The sequence below is a fragment of the Pagrus pagrus genome (assembly GCF_965226575.1).
Source record: "Pagrus pagrus genome assembly, chromosome: 9".
Taxonomy (NCBI): domain Eukaryota; kingdom Metazoa; phylum Chordata; class Actinopteri; order Spariformes; family Sparidae; genus Pagrus; species Pagrus pagrus.
This window is the reverse complement of record NC_140193.1, coordinates 19,568,323-19,585,796: the sequence shown is the minus strand read 5'-3', so window position 1 is coordinate 19,585,796 and position 17,474 is coordinate 19,568,323. Positions and strand designations below refer to the sequence as shown.

Genomic DNA, 17,474 nt, shown 5'->3' with positions numbered 1-17,474 from the left:
ACACATACACAAAGGATGAGTGTGGAAATAAAACCCAGCGGCTGCCACAGGGGGGGAAAGCTGTAGTTCAGTCCTTTAGAGGAGAAAAGTTGGACAAGTTTTCGGGGAGAAAGGAAGTGTAAACTGCTCGTTGGCTCAGGTTGTAGGATATTCCTGTAAAGCAGCAGAAACGCGTGTGTTCTCGTGTGTGTTTTTCGTGTGTGTTTGCTCAGCGGCGGCGCTGGGAATAATGAAGCCAGGGAAAGAGGAATCCTGCAGGAATCCATCTCAGTCTGCATTCCTCCTGATGCAGAGCTGAGAGCAGTCAGAAGCAGAAAGCAACAGGCTACTGGAGACTGACCCCCGCGCACGCACACACACACGCACACACACACACACACACACACACACACACACACACACACACACACATTCTTAGGACAATAACAGCCTCTACTGGGGAGAAAACACATAACATGACCACACCACTCAAACACACAGGGACAAAAAGAAACCCACCCACAGATTGGGCTCCACACAAACACACACACAGAGAGAGAGAGAGAGAGAGAGAGAGAGAGAGAGAGAGAGAGAGGGTGCACACAGATTGTTAGTAAACAGATTAAATTGGTGAAGCTATTCACACTGGCACACACACGCATGCAAATATGCAGATGCACATATGAGCATCTGTGTGTATCTGTGTGTACGCGCGCACACACACACACACACACACAACTCACACTGCAGGACCACTTCAGGTTTCATCATCTTCTTTTCCTTTTTTTTTTTTTTTTTTGCTTTCTTTCTCTTGAGAGCCAGGGAGGGGAGGGATGGTGTGTGAGTGTGTGTGTGTGTGTGTGTGTGTGTGTGAAGGGGGGGTGTCTCATTCCCTCTCTTTTGTTGCTGCCGGGGAGAGAGAGAGAGCACATATCCATACAGAAACGCTCTCTCCAGCCCCATTCACACCCACACACACACACTGCTCCCTCCCTCCCTCACTCCCCCCTCCTCCTCCCCTCTCCCCACACACACATCCACAAAGATACAACATCAAAGAGCCGACACCGCCGAAGGATTACTTCAGCCACACACTGGCTCCTCAATCCGGGTCTGTTCCTCTCGTGGAACCCCCCTCTCGCCTGGCTGCACTTGGTACGGCCCAAGCATTCCTGCCAAGTAGCTTTCACACATGGAGGGGAAGCTTGTCTCAAGCAATTGCTGACAAGCTACAAACAAGACAGCCTCCCTTTCCCTCTCTCCCCCTCTTTTCCTTCTCTCTCTCTCTCTCTATCTCCTCCTCTCGGCCCTTCAAACCAGCTCCGCTCTGCTCCCTCACTCCCCTCTCCATCCACCCTTCTTTCTCCTCCTCTCTCCCCTATTCCTCCCTCCCCCCTCAACTCTCTCTCTCTCTCTCTCTCTGAGAATGTGGGGGCCCCACTAGCATAAATTGTCAGCTGTTCCTGGGCGTACTCTCCACGGCTCCCTAAACTCACATAAGCCCACATATGCAGCCGCCGGTGGGACAAGGGTAACCCAAGTAAGCCCCTGTTGGTTATGAGTCTGAAAAAGTATACCGAGGCCCCCGAATAATGCTGCAGCGTGAAGGCACTGAGAGTTTTACTCTATAATAAGCTGCAACAGATACCGAGGCTAATGGTATTGCTGGGTTAACATCAACCTGGTTTCTTTTTGGCCTCTTAACTCTCAAAAGGTCAACGCTGAGCGACCCCTGCTTGTGAATAAGGGTGATATTACTCGTGCAAAATGAAGATTCAGACTACTAATGATGTGTTTGTGTTTGCGTTAATGAATTTAAGAGTGCTTAAAGGGGGGATTTTGTAGTTTTGGTGAAGAAATTCAAACTCAGAATTTTGATATTGCCATTTAAGGTGGCAGGGTCCGCCACATATAAACAAAGTAAAACAGTATGAAATTATGTTGTCCTTTAAAGTCAGTTTGTTTATTCAGTCGTGAAAACAAAGAGAATTTGTTTGTTTAGTTTGTTTAGGCATAACAAAAAACTTTCTCTTCTGATTAAAATTTCTACATACTGCACCTTTAAACCACAGTCATTTACCATTTTGTCACCATCTTTATAATCATCATTGCCTGCTTTTCAACTTACAACGTGAAGGTTATTAATTTTTATTTTTTAATCTCCAGTCAGAAGTCATGGAGGAGTTTCATCATTTAGCACGTTGGTCATCATTTGTTGTTTTGACATAAATCGACTTCTCATCCCCAGATACTCCACACTGGGGGTGTCTCTCTAGAAGTAATTGTTGATATGGCTGGAACCATTTTGCATTGTATTGTTAGAGAGCGGCCATTGTTATCCACTAGTGTAGGCTGTCATCTAGTGTCAGCTTTAGGTACTGTTAATTTAATGAAGCAACATGTTTTTCTCAGAGCGGCACCAAAGCTGACTCTAAGTTTGACAAGCACCACTTCAAACGTAACAGCAAAAAGGGTTGTTAATGCACTTGAAATCAGATATGGATAAGATACAGAGACAGTGTTATGTATGTGGTGTTGTCTGATGGATACACTGGCAGTGAAGCCTGAATAATCAAAGAAACTCAAAGTAGAGAGAAATATGAATGTGAATCGTCGACAAAGAAGTCTCTGCTTCCTCCGTCTGCCTGGTTTGATGAGCATTCTCATTACAGCAAATACACCAGTGAGATTCCTCTGCTGAAAAATTCTCTTTTGACTCGTCCCCTTCACAGCTTGAGAGAGATCCAGCAGCAGCAGCAGCAGCAGCAGAGCAGTTCGGGTTTCAGCAACTTGCCTCAAAGACACTTGTGCAAATGCTGAGGTTTCAACATGTGGGCTGTGCTCGAAACGCAGTGAGGAGGGGGAAGTACAGAGGGAAATTAAATGTGTATGGCAATTTGTGAATACATTCTAATAACAAATATGACCCGACTTGAATAAACGTGAAGTATTCCATGTATGGATTCCCAGCCTTAAAGATCCAATGTGTAGGATTTAGGAGGATCTATTAACAGAAATGGATAATCACATTACATTAAGAATCTTTGTGTTTTTGTTACCTTATAATGAGTTTTATTTTCTTCCATGGTGTCTGCACATGGATGTTTAATGAGAACTGGTTGCAGCAGCAGAGGCGAAGCCCTATTCATTCCTATGAAAGCTGCTCAGTGGCGTTTGAAGCCAAAAACTTCCAAGTTCCTGGGTATAGATTCACATTGTGCGTCGCTTTTGCATTGTGCGAGACTTCCACCAGCCGAACAGCCTAACTTCCGGTTTAGCTGACAACTTGAATGGGATTTAACAATGCAGCTCTACTGGACTTTCCAAATGAATGGATCAAATTGTGATAGTGAAACGAGTCATTTTGCAAAGATCGTGATGCCACAAACATGAATCCAAAATTTACAGCAGCTTCTTGTACAATGAGAGTGAATGTGCATCACGTGACGCTGTAATGGCCACTATGTTAAATTGCCTTGAAAGCCTGGTGCTGTTCTTGGGGCTTGACTCCGCAATGTTCTGTCGCCCAGAACAGACAAGCCGAGCACCTTTCGTGTTTGCTGCTACATGCCACTAAAACCTACACACTGGTCCTTTAATGGTCCCATTTGTAAGAGAGTTGATTTCTGAGTCTCATTCCCAACTCACCATATACTGACACTTTGGGATTGTAGGTTGGCTCAGCCACCTTTCTGAAGCATCAGTACTTGATGAGTTGGGAATTTTTACAAAGGCGACCTTTAAATAAATGCTGTGTATTCCGCTCGGGTATTCCCCGCCCTAAGTATCTCTAATAACATTTGATTTTTAAATTCTTCCTGCTGAAATAAATGTCTGAAAAGCTTCTGAATGAGCCTTCTCTTTAAATTTTAAATAAACAAAATCAAGACAGAATAATACAAAGCAAGGTGATGCTGCGCTGGTTGCCAACATACAAAACATATTTCAATATGAATAAAACATTAAATACACATAATAGTGTTTGATGATTTTACATTATCTTAGGTTTTATACCAAACCAAATGGTATTCAGGAAACTATAAGGTTTAGTATGATTAAATAGTGAGTACACATACCCACTATAGTTCAAAATGTTAAATTTGGTTGAATTGTAAAAGCCCAAAGTGGCACTGAATGAGCCATTTGGGAGCTGAAAGAGCCATTTCTTTACCCTGAGCTGAGACAAATGATATGGCTCACTACAGAGAGCAGGAATTCCCATCACTTATTTAATATAATTGCAACATGTCATGTGATTTTTCATTTTGATTTGATTTGATCTTAAAGCGGAGCTTAATCGGAGGCAAGAAAGTACACAAATCCAAAAAACTCCTCAACTGCCAAGGAGATAAAGAGGAAATCACACGGCCTGAGTGTTCTTTGATGTCAGAGTAATTTTGATCCAGTGTCTTGAGTCATTTGTTGGTCAGATCAGATCCCTGATTACAACACAATATCTTTATCATTCTGCTGATTAAAAAACTTTGTAATTATCACAATATTGACATTTATTTAGTCATGATTCACGCATGGTTCACTGGTACGAAGACTAATTTTGCTTCATAGAGAAACAAATGATGTACAAATGAGTACAGACTGCAGAGACAGCTACTGAGGGAGGACGAGATTTAACTCCACCTGAGACAACACCTCCACCCTTTATAATGAGCTGTTAGTCCTCGCACCACCTTCAGCCTGCAGCTCCCCCTATACTTTAGATGATCTTTTGTACTGACAGCACATCAAATCCTCCTTAATCACACACCCTGTCTGTTAGCTCTGGATGTCTGCGCTGTCTTTATGATCCATCCTGGACTACTTTCCCATTCTCACCTTTGGATTTACCCTATGTTTTAAATGCTTTTGCATTATTTATGATTATTTTCTTTGGTTAATCATTGTGATTTTCTTGCCTCTTGATCCTTCATTACTTTCTTATTATGCTTATATTGAAGAGAAAAGGACAAGAATGCAAAGGTCATTTTCATTTCTCTACATGTGATTCACATCTGCAGTTTATATACATTTTATTTAGGCGAATGATGCTGTACACCCACATAGTTTCCCCCAAGTTCATGCCATACATCATCTAATTCATTCCTTTTAATTTGTTCAATTGCTTTTATTTTAACACATTATTTCCATATCTTTTATGCATTTATCGCCTCACTTAACGCTCGCTCTTTCCTTCCACACCTCAAAATGCCTGATCTCCTAACACTGACAGTTCCTCCTCCTACCTAACATCGTCAGACATTCCCTGTCCCATTCTATCGCTGTAATGGTCACATGTCAAGTTTCATCTATAACTGGTTGAACTCGACTCATTTTGTCTCGTCTTGATGCACGTGATAATACAAAGACCTCAGTTTTCACTGCTGATGAGTCAGTCAGAGAGGATGCAGAGATGTGATTCATGCCTAAAGCTCTTCCTCATTCCTCCTGGATCACGACCTCCCCAGACAGAACTCCTCATCCTCCTCCTGACTGGATAAACACAACACTGAATCCACTGCAGATGCCTCAGTTTATGATTGTGAATGGAAATGTTTTCTCTAAATAAAATCTCCTGTATAGGGCTGCATGTAACGATTATTTTCATGACCTATTTATGTGCTAATTATCTTCTCAATCAATCCTCGGTCAGAAAAAAATCCTTCCATCCTGCTTTACCAAAAGTTCAAAACCCAACAGTATCCAACTTTATATCACAAGACAAAGAAAATACTAATAGTTGAGTAATAGTCGTTACAATAATTAATAGCTTCAGCTCTACTCTTTAATAGGCATGAGATGATGTGAAAAATTCTGATGTCATGATTAACTTATCCAACAAAATTGTGATTCACAATTCTATCCTAAAAATCAAAACATTATTAGAACTTTCAAATAAAAACTAAACTTGCACTAAAACATACTGGAATTACTTTAACCTTACATGTTGTTAAGAAACAAATATTTTTCTGCATTATCAATAGGACACTTTTCTTTTGTGAAAATCAAAGAATCTTGATCAATGAGTAATCATAAATCACGAGGTCTTCCTGCACGAATAAAGGATTAGTAAATGATGGTAACCTCATCTCACTGTAGTTTTTCTGTTTAGAATCTGTAGACTTTACACACATCCCATTTCACTTTTTTGTGGGGGATACGAAGCGCAAGCCATGACTTCAGCCATGGTGACAGGCTTAGGCAAATTAAAATAAATCAGAAAACCAATATAGGACTGTATGTCAGCCAGCTAGACAGCTTTTTCAATTAATTCATTTGAGGATATTTTCGATCATCTTGACTCACGATTATCCAGATGATTAAAATTCACCATGATCAACCTTTCTGTGAGTGTTTTTTATTGGGATCCATAATAAAAGCTTTATTGTCCAATCCCTGCTTTATATACTCTGTATGGGCATTTCAAAACATGATACCTGTTGTTTTAGAGTGTGACACCGTCTATTACTAAATAATCACTGGTTAGGAAGACGGTGCTTATTTTTGGCAACAAGTCTATCAACTTTTAGATGGCACTTATTGGAACATGGCGACATTTGTTGCAAAGTAACTCCCAACTCTTTATAGTTTAAATCATGAAAACATTCCTTATTTAACACAACAGTATGTAACTTTTACCTTAAAATAGCAGCTTCACAATCATGTTGATGGTACAGTGCCTGCCCCATCACTTGTTTCTGCACTGTGTAACTTCAGTGAGAGGGTAGGATCACAGCGCTACGTACAAGTTTACTTCAACATACAACTTTTCAACACAAACATTGTTATGATGCAAAGAGTTTTGTTCGTAGTTAGCGCCTACATTATGTCTGACAAAATGTTACAGACCTGGGATTTGTCTTTAGGTGTCCTCGGGGGAGTTACATTGGATCCCCAGCAAAAATGACAATTTATTAACACCAATTCCATCTAAGTAACTCAATGACATAATTAGTTACTATTTTTGTTGTGGTTTCGTACACTTTGTAGTACAAACTTCTTACTAAATGTGGATCTGGGGTCTGATTTTTGTGTCAATAAGTTTGAGAACCACTGGGATACAGAACATATTAAAAGGGGAAAAAAAGTAATTAAAGCAAGAATAACAAGATATAAAAAGCAAAAATTTATTCAGTCTTTTAACAGATAGCGAGAACAGCTCATTTATTTCTAAAATCAATTTGTGAAACATAAACATCTCTTCCTGTGAACACATTGCATTTACTCAGTAGGAGGGGAATTTGAAGTAGAACAAGACTACCGAGTGTCTTGGATTCAATCAGAAGAAATCAATAAAACATCTGTAATGAAACAGCTGTGTTGATTAATATTCAGAAATTCACATTAAGAACGAGACATGTTTCCCTTTTCAAAATTGGCAGCCTTAGAAAAGACACTGGACTACAAACAGCCTGCAGATATACATGCAGTGGCGTCACCAGAGTCAAATCCCAGACCCAGGGACCATGAGATGAGCAGATCAATACAGGAGGAGGGACAGACTAGTCAAGTTGTTTAAAAAGTTAGCACACCAAAGAACAAAGAGCCACCGAAACACCCAAAGGACAGTCTCTCTCCTAAGACTCCCTCCAACTTCAAGTATTCCCTCCAGCGCTCAAATCACTTCAAGTATTCCCTCCGTGGAAACCTTCAATTTCAAATACCACTTCTTAGGTTTATAACATAAGCCATGATATAAGTGCACTCAAAAGTCATCTATACATAGAAAAATAATGATAACAGTAAGTAGCAGTAATAGTTATAACAATCACTTTACATTTCATTTTATACACAACCGTGACGTTAAATCACTTTATACCGTGGCATCACATTCCCCGCCCCCTGAGTGTAATGTTCAAGTTTAACCTTCTGTAGCTACGGAGAAGCAAACAGGACCAGCAACCTCGGTTTGGTTATTTAAATTACATTAGCAAATCACTGACGAGGGCAATGATTAGAATCAGAGTAATTATGCCTTTCCACAGCCCGTTGTGCTTGTGTGTGACGGACGCATTATGTACAAGCTGCTGATCGATCATGTGCCTCTGGCTTCAGTCTGTTCGCTGGGGTCACACACTGACAGCCTTCATCCTGGAATACAAACATCAGTGTAAAGAAGCAGACGAGGAACTCTAAAGACAATCACAACATGTTGATCACATGTATTGACAGCTGCCTCTGCAAGAAGTATGAAGAGTGACAGTAGAATAAACGCTCATTTGTATGCCCTGAGCAATTAACAAGCATGAAGCATATTAGCTGTTTAGATAACTGTGGCTCTGTCTTGAAAGTTGTCCCCTTCACCTACTTCACTGTCGCTGCTTGAGCAGACTCTCCAGCTGCCTCAAGAACCAGCGATAATGCAGCTCCGGCATTTGTACAACTTGGGGTCATGGGTGCGGATGTGGCTCCGTACATTCCTCAGTCGAAAGAACGTCTTACTGCAGAGCTGCACAGCAGAGAGGGTACAATACAGGGTTAACAGCACAGAAATAAACTGAAAAGGACAACGGAGAAGCTACAAATAAATGTGATGCCATTGCAATGGTGGAGGAAGAATTATTCCCTTAAAAAGAGGAGCTCGACATTTTTGAGAAATTAGCTTTCTTGCCAACAGTTACACGAGAAGATTGATACAACTTTAATTCATGAAAATGGTTTAAATCTTCTCATCTAACTAAGAAAGCGAGCAGGGTATATTTAGAAACTACCAAAGTCCTACATTAAAAAATGTACTCATGTTAAAAGTACATAAGTATTATCAGGCAGTAAAATATAAAAAGTAGAATTATGTAGAAATTATATGACAAACAATCAGTTTGCCTGTATAACTATAGGAATTGCTATTACATCATAAACCACTGAGTACTTTCATCTATAGCAATTATATTTCAGTCTGTAAAACCAATCCTCAAAGTAACCATCAACTACAGCTGTCAAATAAAAGTAATGAAGTAAAAAGTACAATATATCACTCACATGTATAGAAGTAGTTTGTAGACGTTTAGAGTAGAAAAGTACTCAAGTGCACAACTGGGGCTTTTCCACTGGCACTTTTGGCCAAGCCAAGTCAAACCACGATATCATCTTTTCTGGCTTCCAACTGAATCTCTGTGGTTCGAAGTTTCAGACATCTACTTTATTTTGCCGTTTCTTTGGGTTTACTTTCATCCTATTCAACATTCTTGTTAATATACTGCTGGTGAAAACCCAATATTTCCTAATTTTGAGGCTTCATTATTAGCTTTTAAAAAAGGTCTAATATAAAAGAATTGGCCAGCCCCCCCCCCCCCCGGATCACTAGAATAACCACCAACTGCTGCCCACTGTAGTGGCAGTTAGTTAGTTAGCCGGGCAGGTAGCGGGCCGGACTGGGAGCTAAGAGCAGTGGGGACGTCCTGGTAGAATGCCAACTACACATCTCTGCAACACTAAATGCTACAAAATTCTTAACCTTTAAATAACTAAATAAAGTGGCCATTTTATTGTGAAGAATAAAGGAAAGAAAAAGTAAGTGAAACATGCTTATCACTGAATTTGCCAAGCTTTGTTAGCGGTGATTCTTCCATAACACTGCAGGGAGAAAGAGCATTTACCTCTTAAGTGTATTGTCACTTAAAAAACACAACTTAATAGAAGTACAAATCTCTGCCGCGCTGGGCAGACGTGCTACACTACAGAGTCTATACCAGGAATTGGCAAATGTGCAAGAGTTTCAGAGGTCTGTACTTTTATTACAACCACCAGCAGAGCACTTACTTGACTCAGAGGAAGTGTACCCGTCTTGTGTCTCACTACACCATTAGATTTCCCTCTAAATCACGTGGTATCTTGCTTGTTGGGAACAAAATCTGCTCGAGGTCATGTCATGATTGTCTATCCCTTAGACCAGTGTGGGGCTTACCGGACATGGCCAGTGCTTGCCCTCCACGTGCCTGAGGCGATGCATGATTAGAGCATCGCAGTCCTTGTAGGAGGCTGAGCACTGAAGACAGGAATGGGCCGCCTTTGGAACTTTGGGAGCTTGGCTACGAGGCCCTCGAAGCTGCTTTAGCCTTGCCCGATGAATGGTATCCAGCTTGACACAGTTCCTGCTCCTCCGAGGGAGTTTACCTTGTTGCTGGAGAAGCGGGAAAAAGACAAAAAGATGAGTTTATCAAAATTTTGTAAATGCAAACTGAACTGATTAAATGAAGAGAAAGCAAAGAGAAGCTAAAATGTGAGTTCCGCCTTTGCTGCCTTTTTTCCTGGATGAATTATAGTCTCTAAAGAAATTGCGGTCATTACCATCAATCACTAACTTCCCTTTAACCTACCTTTGGCATGGTCCGTGTCGCCTTTGGCCCAGCAGATTTGGCCAGGTGAAGTGTGTTGTTTCGGGACTTTGGCCTGGGCCTCTGAACCTTGCTTTGGCTCACGGCCTTCTCCTCCCTCTCCCTCTTCACCACAGGCAGGGTGGGCGGCCCTCTGGCTCTCAGTGCCCTGTGGGGGGACTCGTCCGCTCCAAATTGCTGCCCAACTTGTGACACGGAGCGCGTTAAGCAGATATCCACACTCTCCTCCTCTTTTTTCAGTACTGCCATCGCCCCCCCTGCTGGCCGACAGAAGCTGAACAGAAAGCCTGAGTCCAGTAATTTAATGGGGGGTTTGCTCTGGCGCTTGCCCAGGTCTGGTGAGGGAGGGTCAGAGAAAGGTCCACCAACTGGCACGGGATCTGCTGGCTCCTTTTTGATGACTTTGTACAGAGGGTGGCTGTAGATGGATGGAGGCGGTGCCTGTTCTGAAAACTGGAGCCCAGTGGGTTCATTAACCTTCACCTTCGGCCTAGTGTCCATGACCCCTCTCAGCCCCTGACTTCCCACCTTCCTCCCGTCCTCTCTAGGTTTACACTTTGTCTTCTCCACCTCCCTTGTGGAGCCGCGTCTGAGCTTGGCCTTTGCTGCTGGTCGACCGCTGTTGTAGCGCAGCGTTTTGACCGTCTCTACAGTGATCTTATTTCTGGCCTGTGAGGGCGGGGATTCGTTAAGCATGTGGCCATGGTGATTGTTTGATGGAAGATGGGGACCTGAGATACAGTATTCAACTGGTTCTGATTTGATCCTTACGGTGTTTCTCACTAGATTTTTGTTGGTGCTGCGTCGCAGAGGCTGCTGGATAGGAAGGCGGGCGTTGTCACCCATCCTCACTGAGCGTCTGAGTTCCCTTCCCCCGAAGGACGGCAAGAACATGTCTGGTAACACACCTTTACTACGCATGCTCCTGTCACTTGGAGGGACAAGTCGAGGGACAGTCCTTGACTTCTTTGTTGTCTGCACCGTGCTGACTGCAACTACAGGCTTGGTCTTCACTGACTTGTTGAGGAGGCGAGTGTTGATGGGGTTACAGAGAGGAAGTGCCAGCGTCACCTTTCCAAACGGCAGCACTGGGGAAGTGGAGCGTGGTTTCCGCCGCTTGGTCAGTGAATAGTTGTTAGCCTTCAGCTTCCTCAGTCGTTTCTTTTGTCTCCAGCCGATCAAATCTTCTGGTCTGGGGAGGAGGGCGGTCCTCTGTAACCCAAGAACATTCATCAGCTTGTACTTCTCTTGAGCTCTCGCATAATCCAGCTCATCCTCTGCAACCTCCTCTACTTCCTGCTTCACCCTCACAGGGCTGCACACAGTGCCAGGCCTCAATCTGGAGCTGCATGAGAGCCGGCTGATAGGGTGAGGTTTTTTGTTTCGTCGAGGGGTCTCTGGCATGGGGAGCAATCTCTGAACCTCCTTGGCAGCCCCTGGAGTGGAGCGAAGAAGACGGGTGTTCGATGGTGACATGGATGAGTAATTCTGTGACCGTGGGGTGGCAATGTTGTGTCTAGGTGTAGCAGCTTTCTTGGAAGAGGGAGACTTGAAGTCCATGAGCTTCATCCTGTTTGAGGGACTTAGAGGGAGGCCATTATGACATTGGGATTTTGGCATCCTGCGCAAATTTCGCCTTGGACTGTCTTCTAAAGACTCATCCGATGCATCCAAATTCAGACTGAAGCTGTTGTTCATATTTTCCTGTAATCCGAAAACTCTTTCCCGTCTGCTTTCCCTCTGCTGGCGGTGACGCTCATGACATGCACCAGCAGAGGCTGAGGTAAAACCTTTGCCAGGATGGAGTTGCTGTTCCTGCTCTTTCATTAGAGCAGAGCAGGCTTCCACTGCAGGCCACATGCCCAGGTGGCGGGCCATGGCGATGACTTCAGGTAGGTCCTCCTGACGAACACACAGAGTGGAGGAGTAGGAGAAATCCAGCAGAGACAGAAGACTCTCCTCTCTAAAACCTGAGGACAAAGAAAGAGATTTAGATATGATGAATCCTGGTCAATCAGTGAGTGAGATGTGTGAGATTAAAGTGACTTGGTGTAAATAGAGGATCAGAGAGACAGCAGGCAGAGTGGGAGCAAAGTCTAAACATGATGGTGTAGACGGGTCGCCCTTTTTAAAAAAGAGATCCAACAATACTGCCATAAAAGGCCGATCATTACACCTGCTTTGCTTTTTTACACTGAATGAAACATGCCAGTATAATGCTACCCCAGTGTATGAATTTAGATGGTATGCCGGTGGTCCAGACATGAAAGAGGCGTGATGTGTTTCACAAATGTACTCCTAACAGCATGTGTCCCGTCTTGCTGCTCCACCGTTTACACAAATCTTAATTTAGTTTTGTTACTTCCTTCCATTGCCAGCTTAAGGGTACATTCACACATACACAAATTCATGCAAAAAACTCTCACCTACCAAAGCTAAATTTGAATCGAAGTTCATCAAAGTTGAACTCTACGCGACGCAAAGACAAATTTGCTCACGTGCTTAACTTCATTTCAATGTGTGACTGTACCATAAAGGCAGAACGACAGTGCCCCCCTCCATTCCTTGTTCGTACGATTTATATAGAACAGCTCGGCAGAATAACGCATAACATTACAACATTGAACAGCCTGTGTAAAGAAACTATTGTAACAGTCAGGGTCTGGACCTTCCAGCTCTGGATTTCTAGACCAAATATGTCATGACAAATTGACAACCCAGACCCGTTTCAAATGGGCCTTGAAATGCAGCTGAGGAACGCAGCCTCCCCTTTGTCTAAATGACCATTGTATCTTGTGAAGCAATCAGTTCAGAGCAATCAACAAGAGATGACCCATGTCAAATCCAAATCAGGAATGGTCCTGTGACTGCATTCAGGGATCAATGACTGATCAATGTATGCATGTATGCACAAGCTACATAACAGAAACCAAGACATTAGCTCCTCTGTTGGGTGTTGCTGGATGTATTAATCAAAGAACATAACACTGATGATAATGACAATTAGCTAGATTTAATCAATTAGCCGATTATTCACTTAACAAAAAAATATCAGAAACTATTTTGATGATTGAATAATCGCTTCAATAATTTTTCAAGTATAAATGCCAAGTATTTGGTGGATTGACGTGGAATTGATCTTATCTCTGAGCAAAGTCTAGACTTCATGACAGTGATTGTCCTGCTTGTTACGAAGCTGTCTGTGTGCATGTGCGTCCAAAGCTGTGGTGAACTTTGCATAAGCTTTATGAATGTGCAGCAGCGACACAGTTCTAAGGTGCGTGTTTGGCTTTGTTTGTTCACCAAAGTCCACTGAATTATACGTATTGCCTGGCTTCAATCCCCTGTACCATCGCTGTGACCTCATCTTCCAAAAAGTTTGATTTTCTCTTTTTGTCCGTGGATATTTCTGACAAAACGCTCATTTGTGCTTGCATTATATAAAGGGGCATTAAAGGCTGTCAGTTGAAATTGATTTGAGGCAATGACAGGTGCGTAAGTTACAACAGCATTCTTAAAACCTTAATTCAAAAAACATTTTTATAAATGAGGCCCCAGGTTATACAAGAAAAGAATGAGTTTGTCTAACGTGGCGCCTGCAACTCCACTAAAAAGTGGGGTGAAAATCTGAAAGTCATAGCGGGGTGAGACGGAGTATTTGTTTAAATATGGGGACAAAAATGTAAAAGTCTCGGAGCTTGAAGTGAAGCTACATTCTCATATCCGAACATCTGGCCAACTGCTGTGTAAACTATGTGTGGATGACAGATTTCTAATTTCTAAAAGTTGCAAACATTGATGGACACAGTCCCTTCAATTCTGACATTGGAAAGGTGTGGAGGGAGGGGGAGTTTTGAATCTGTTCAACCACCTGACAAGCACTTCTGATGGAGTATGGTGTCGCAGCTCTATTATTCACTAGGTACGCCAGGATAAAAGAGGAACACTTTTAAGTCTTAACATATTGTTTTGTTGTCTCTGGGGCTTCACTGACTCATCTGAGAACAATATGCAGGCTCAGCCAGGTCATTACATCCAGATTCAGGCCTTAAACTAACACAGAGCTCAGGCAGTGATGTTTTCTAGTGTCAGTTTAGTCTCTTGTCATCTGCTCTTACCAGTGAGATCTATATCTGCTTTCATGTTTGAGTCCATTTCTGTGAAGATTTCCTGGAAGTGATCGCTGACGGCGGCCAGAACAGCTCTGTGGGCCAAGTACGGTTGTCCGTTCGTGCGCAGGGTGATGTCACAGAACAGCCCCGCCTCCCGCTGACTCCTCAGCTTGCTTAGCATGTCAGCGCCGTGTGACGCCATCGTCTTTGTGACACATCTTCTGCTGCCCAGCTCCTGAGAGGCAAAGACATCACGACACAAGCAGATAGAGAGGCATCATTAGTGGAATACAATGTGTGAGAAAGCACTTGAAGGAGACGTCGAAGTGTGAGAGCAGGACTGAGAATGGGAGCAAGAAAGTGTGAACTAAAATGTGTGAGGAGGAGAAAAATGAGGCACTGATTAAAAAAACGAAGAGGGAATGAAAGTTTGACAGGAGGAGAGTGAATAAAAACTACAGTTTTACGTGCGAGATCAGCCTCTGTGACTCTGGCCTGCTACTTACCTTTGTTTTCTTGGTGCGTTGACTCTGACAGTCTGGACAGCTCAGGACAGAATCTCTGATCTGGAAGTACATCCCTGTAAGGAGAGGAAGTGATTTTTGGTACAACTTCAAAGCCAGGGCCCTAAATAATAGCCATCATTTATGTAAGATACTTGGTCTCTGATCTCCTAACAACAATATATGAATAATTAGTCTAATTAGATATGTATAGATGTAGTAAGTAGTTGGTTAATAGACTCAGGAACCATGCTGTCCTATGAAATCAGTGATTTCCATACCCTCCCACCAGTAGTTTTCAGCCACACATTTGTAGGTCTCCTCCAGGGAGAGGTGGCCCTGACCAGGCCGCCGCCGCCGGTGAAAGGTGGAGATGGCCTCATGCCTCCGGTCCTCATCCAGAACCTCCCGGTAGTTGATGAAGCCCCTCTCCAGCTTCTTGCGGTACAGCAGCCCGTCTATCATCTCAAAGTTTGGCGAGCATCGTGCGGGGGGTCCACGCCCTTTGGAGATCCCGGCTGACTCCATCTCTCCATCTCCATCCGACCAGGGCTTGGACGGACAAAACGTCTCCGCGTTCGCGTAATGATTGTTGGTGTGGGTGCAGTCGCCGGCCATTTTAACCGGTTTTGAAGTGATGTCTAACTTTGTCCAAGCTGAGGGAACAACAGCTCCTTCCTCTCTGCGGTGAGTAAACAGTCAGCTCCCTCTCCTGCTCGCCCCTTCCCCTCACGGCGGGGAGCTGCGTGCCAAACTTTACCCACCGACCTGAAACAAAGTCCACGTGGATACGGTGACAGCAGACAACAGACCACCGACCCAACAATAAGTCCCGACAAACACTCTCTGACACCCTGCTAACAGGCTGACATATCCTAATGGACGGCTACAAAGCCACTTAGCTAAAACGAGCCGTGAGGTCTCTCATTATGGCTTATAAAAGCGTGTTTTTCTCTACAGGAGACCATCAGATGGGAGTCAGCAGCATTTCACTGGAGGGTCCTGCTTTGTACCCTAGCTGTCAGTGAGGGTTTCACTTCTCACTATCCAAACAGTAGTAGCTAACATCCCTAAAATATTCATATATTCGCACTTTATGTTCGGATAATATTTGTTAATATTTCAGAAGAACTGTGCGGGTTTTTAACGCCGCGCGGCATCAACAGAAATGTTTGCCCGTCCATCCAAGTGTGGTTAGATAATACATGCAGCCCAGGAGAGTCTGGCGCCAACAACGCCGAGCCAACTGATGTAAAGTCACCACTTTCACGGCGACCACGTAAACAGGCTTCACCGCTCACCGCTCACCAGCAGTCCGTCTTCCATCTATTTCAGGGGCCGGGAGTGGCCTCCGGGTGCTGGATGACGGCAGGCAGGCTCACCGCTGGCGTTAACTTGAGATTTCTTTTCGCCAACTCGAGTCGGAAGCAACATGATGACGCAGCTATCAGCTCAGCATCGCCACTTCAACGACCTAAAAGCGAGGTTGCCTCCGCTATCAGCCAGAAATGTTGAAAAATCACTGCCGGGTCCTCTCAAAAGCGGCCCAACAAGCTCCAGTTACACACCCGACATAGTTCATGCCGCTCCCGTTGCCGCAAAACCAGTCTAGCGGCCAAATAGTCCAATTTTTTAAACTCGTAACCTTCTGTTTGTTGCTAATCAGCAGCCTAACCGAGCCAAGTCCTCCCCGCCTTCAGACAAAGGCCATTAGCAGAAGCTTTAAAGAGCCTCTGCCAGACGGAATGTGATTGGCTGGTGCAGCTGCCACTCATGTTAGTTTGCTTCCCCTCGGAGCAAGGTAGGTTGCTCGCACACGATGCCAGTATTCGAGTATTTGCTTCACTTGCTGCACAGCCAAGTTAAACGTGATACACCTATTTACAGATACTATTAAGTGAATGTTTTTCATTATTTCATTTTTCGGAAACCACCTTACATTATTTCGATCATTTAGCTTCGGCAAACACCATCAAATGATTTCAGATTTAATATTTTAATACAGTATTAATTTTACAGTAGCGTTGGCTCCATTCTCACAAAATAATGTCAGTTTTCAAAACTTTTAACATAAAATACAAAATCTAAATTTTTGCTTCAAAAGATCACAAGGAAGAGAAAATTAAAACCTCTGCTTTAAATGAATATATCACCCAGTAGCCTGTCAACATCCCTACATTGTGTATGTTAGTTAGGCTACTGAATTTAAATCATCTTTTAAAAAATAAAATAAAAATGTTCTTATCAAAAGCTGCTGTCAAACAGTAACTCATCTTCAACAAAACAAAGTGGTCGTGGTAAATTCCTCAAGATTACACAAAGAGTAATGAGAAAAATCTGCATTTCAGTGTTTGAACTGATGTAGACCAACCTTGACTTTTGAGAACTTTCACTTTATTAATTGATTATGCTGTACTTAATGAGACACATGAGTCTGACTTAACACCGCAGTAAATCCTACACTCATATAAGACTACATGATGACTGTCACTGCATCTGTCCTGTCAGTTGGTTTATAATTCAAGACACCAAAAATTATGGTAAAAGTCAAT

At 43.1% G+C, this 17,474-nt stretch overlaps 1 protein-coding gene across 1 annotated transcript; it reads right to left on the bottom strand.

The window, feature by feature from the left end:
* Positions 1 to 7,086: 7,086 nt before the first annotated feature.
* On the bottom strand, positions 7,087 to 16,621 carry LOC311263034 (uncharacterized protein). Its single transcript, XM_084362879.1, has 8 exons — positions 16,231 to 16,621; positions 15,204 to 15,690; positions 14,926 to 14,999; positions 14,426 to 14,654; positions 10,290 to 12,277; positions 9,878 to 10,093; positions 8,282 to 8,422; positions 7,087 to 8,064 (listed from the first exon to the last, which is right to left on the bottom strand). Exons 2-7 carry the CDS (start codon positions 15,538 to 15,540, stop codon positions 8,318 to 8,320), a joined length of 2,949 nt encoding a protein of 982 aa, XP_084219005.1. The 5' UTR covers positions 15,541 to 15,690; positions 16,231 to 16,621; the 3' UTR covers positions 7,087 to 8,064; positions 8,282 to 8,317.
* Positions 16,622 to 17,474: the final 853 nt, after the last annotated feature.

Coding starts and splice junctions, on each gene's coding strand:
- LOC311263034 (XM_084362879.1), bottom strand. CDS start 15,540: ATGGCCGGCGACTGCACCCACACCAACAATCATTACGCGAACGCGGAG. Junction 14,655..14,925: donor AACGCACCAAGAAAACAAAG/GTAAGTAGCAGG, acceptor TTTGCCTCTCAG/GAGCTGGGCAGCAGAAGATG. Junction 8,423..9,877: donor GCAAGCACTGGCCATGTCCG/GTAAGCCCCACA, acceptor TCTGCTGTGCAG/CTCTGCAGTAAGACGTTCTT.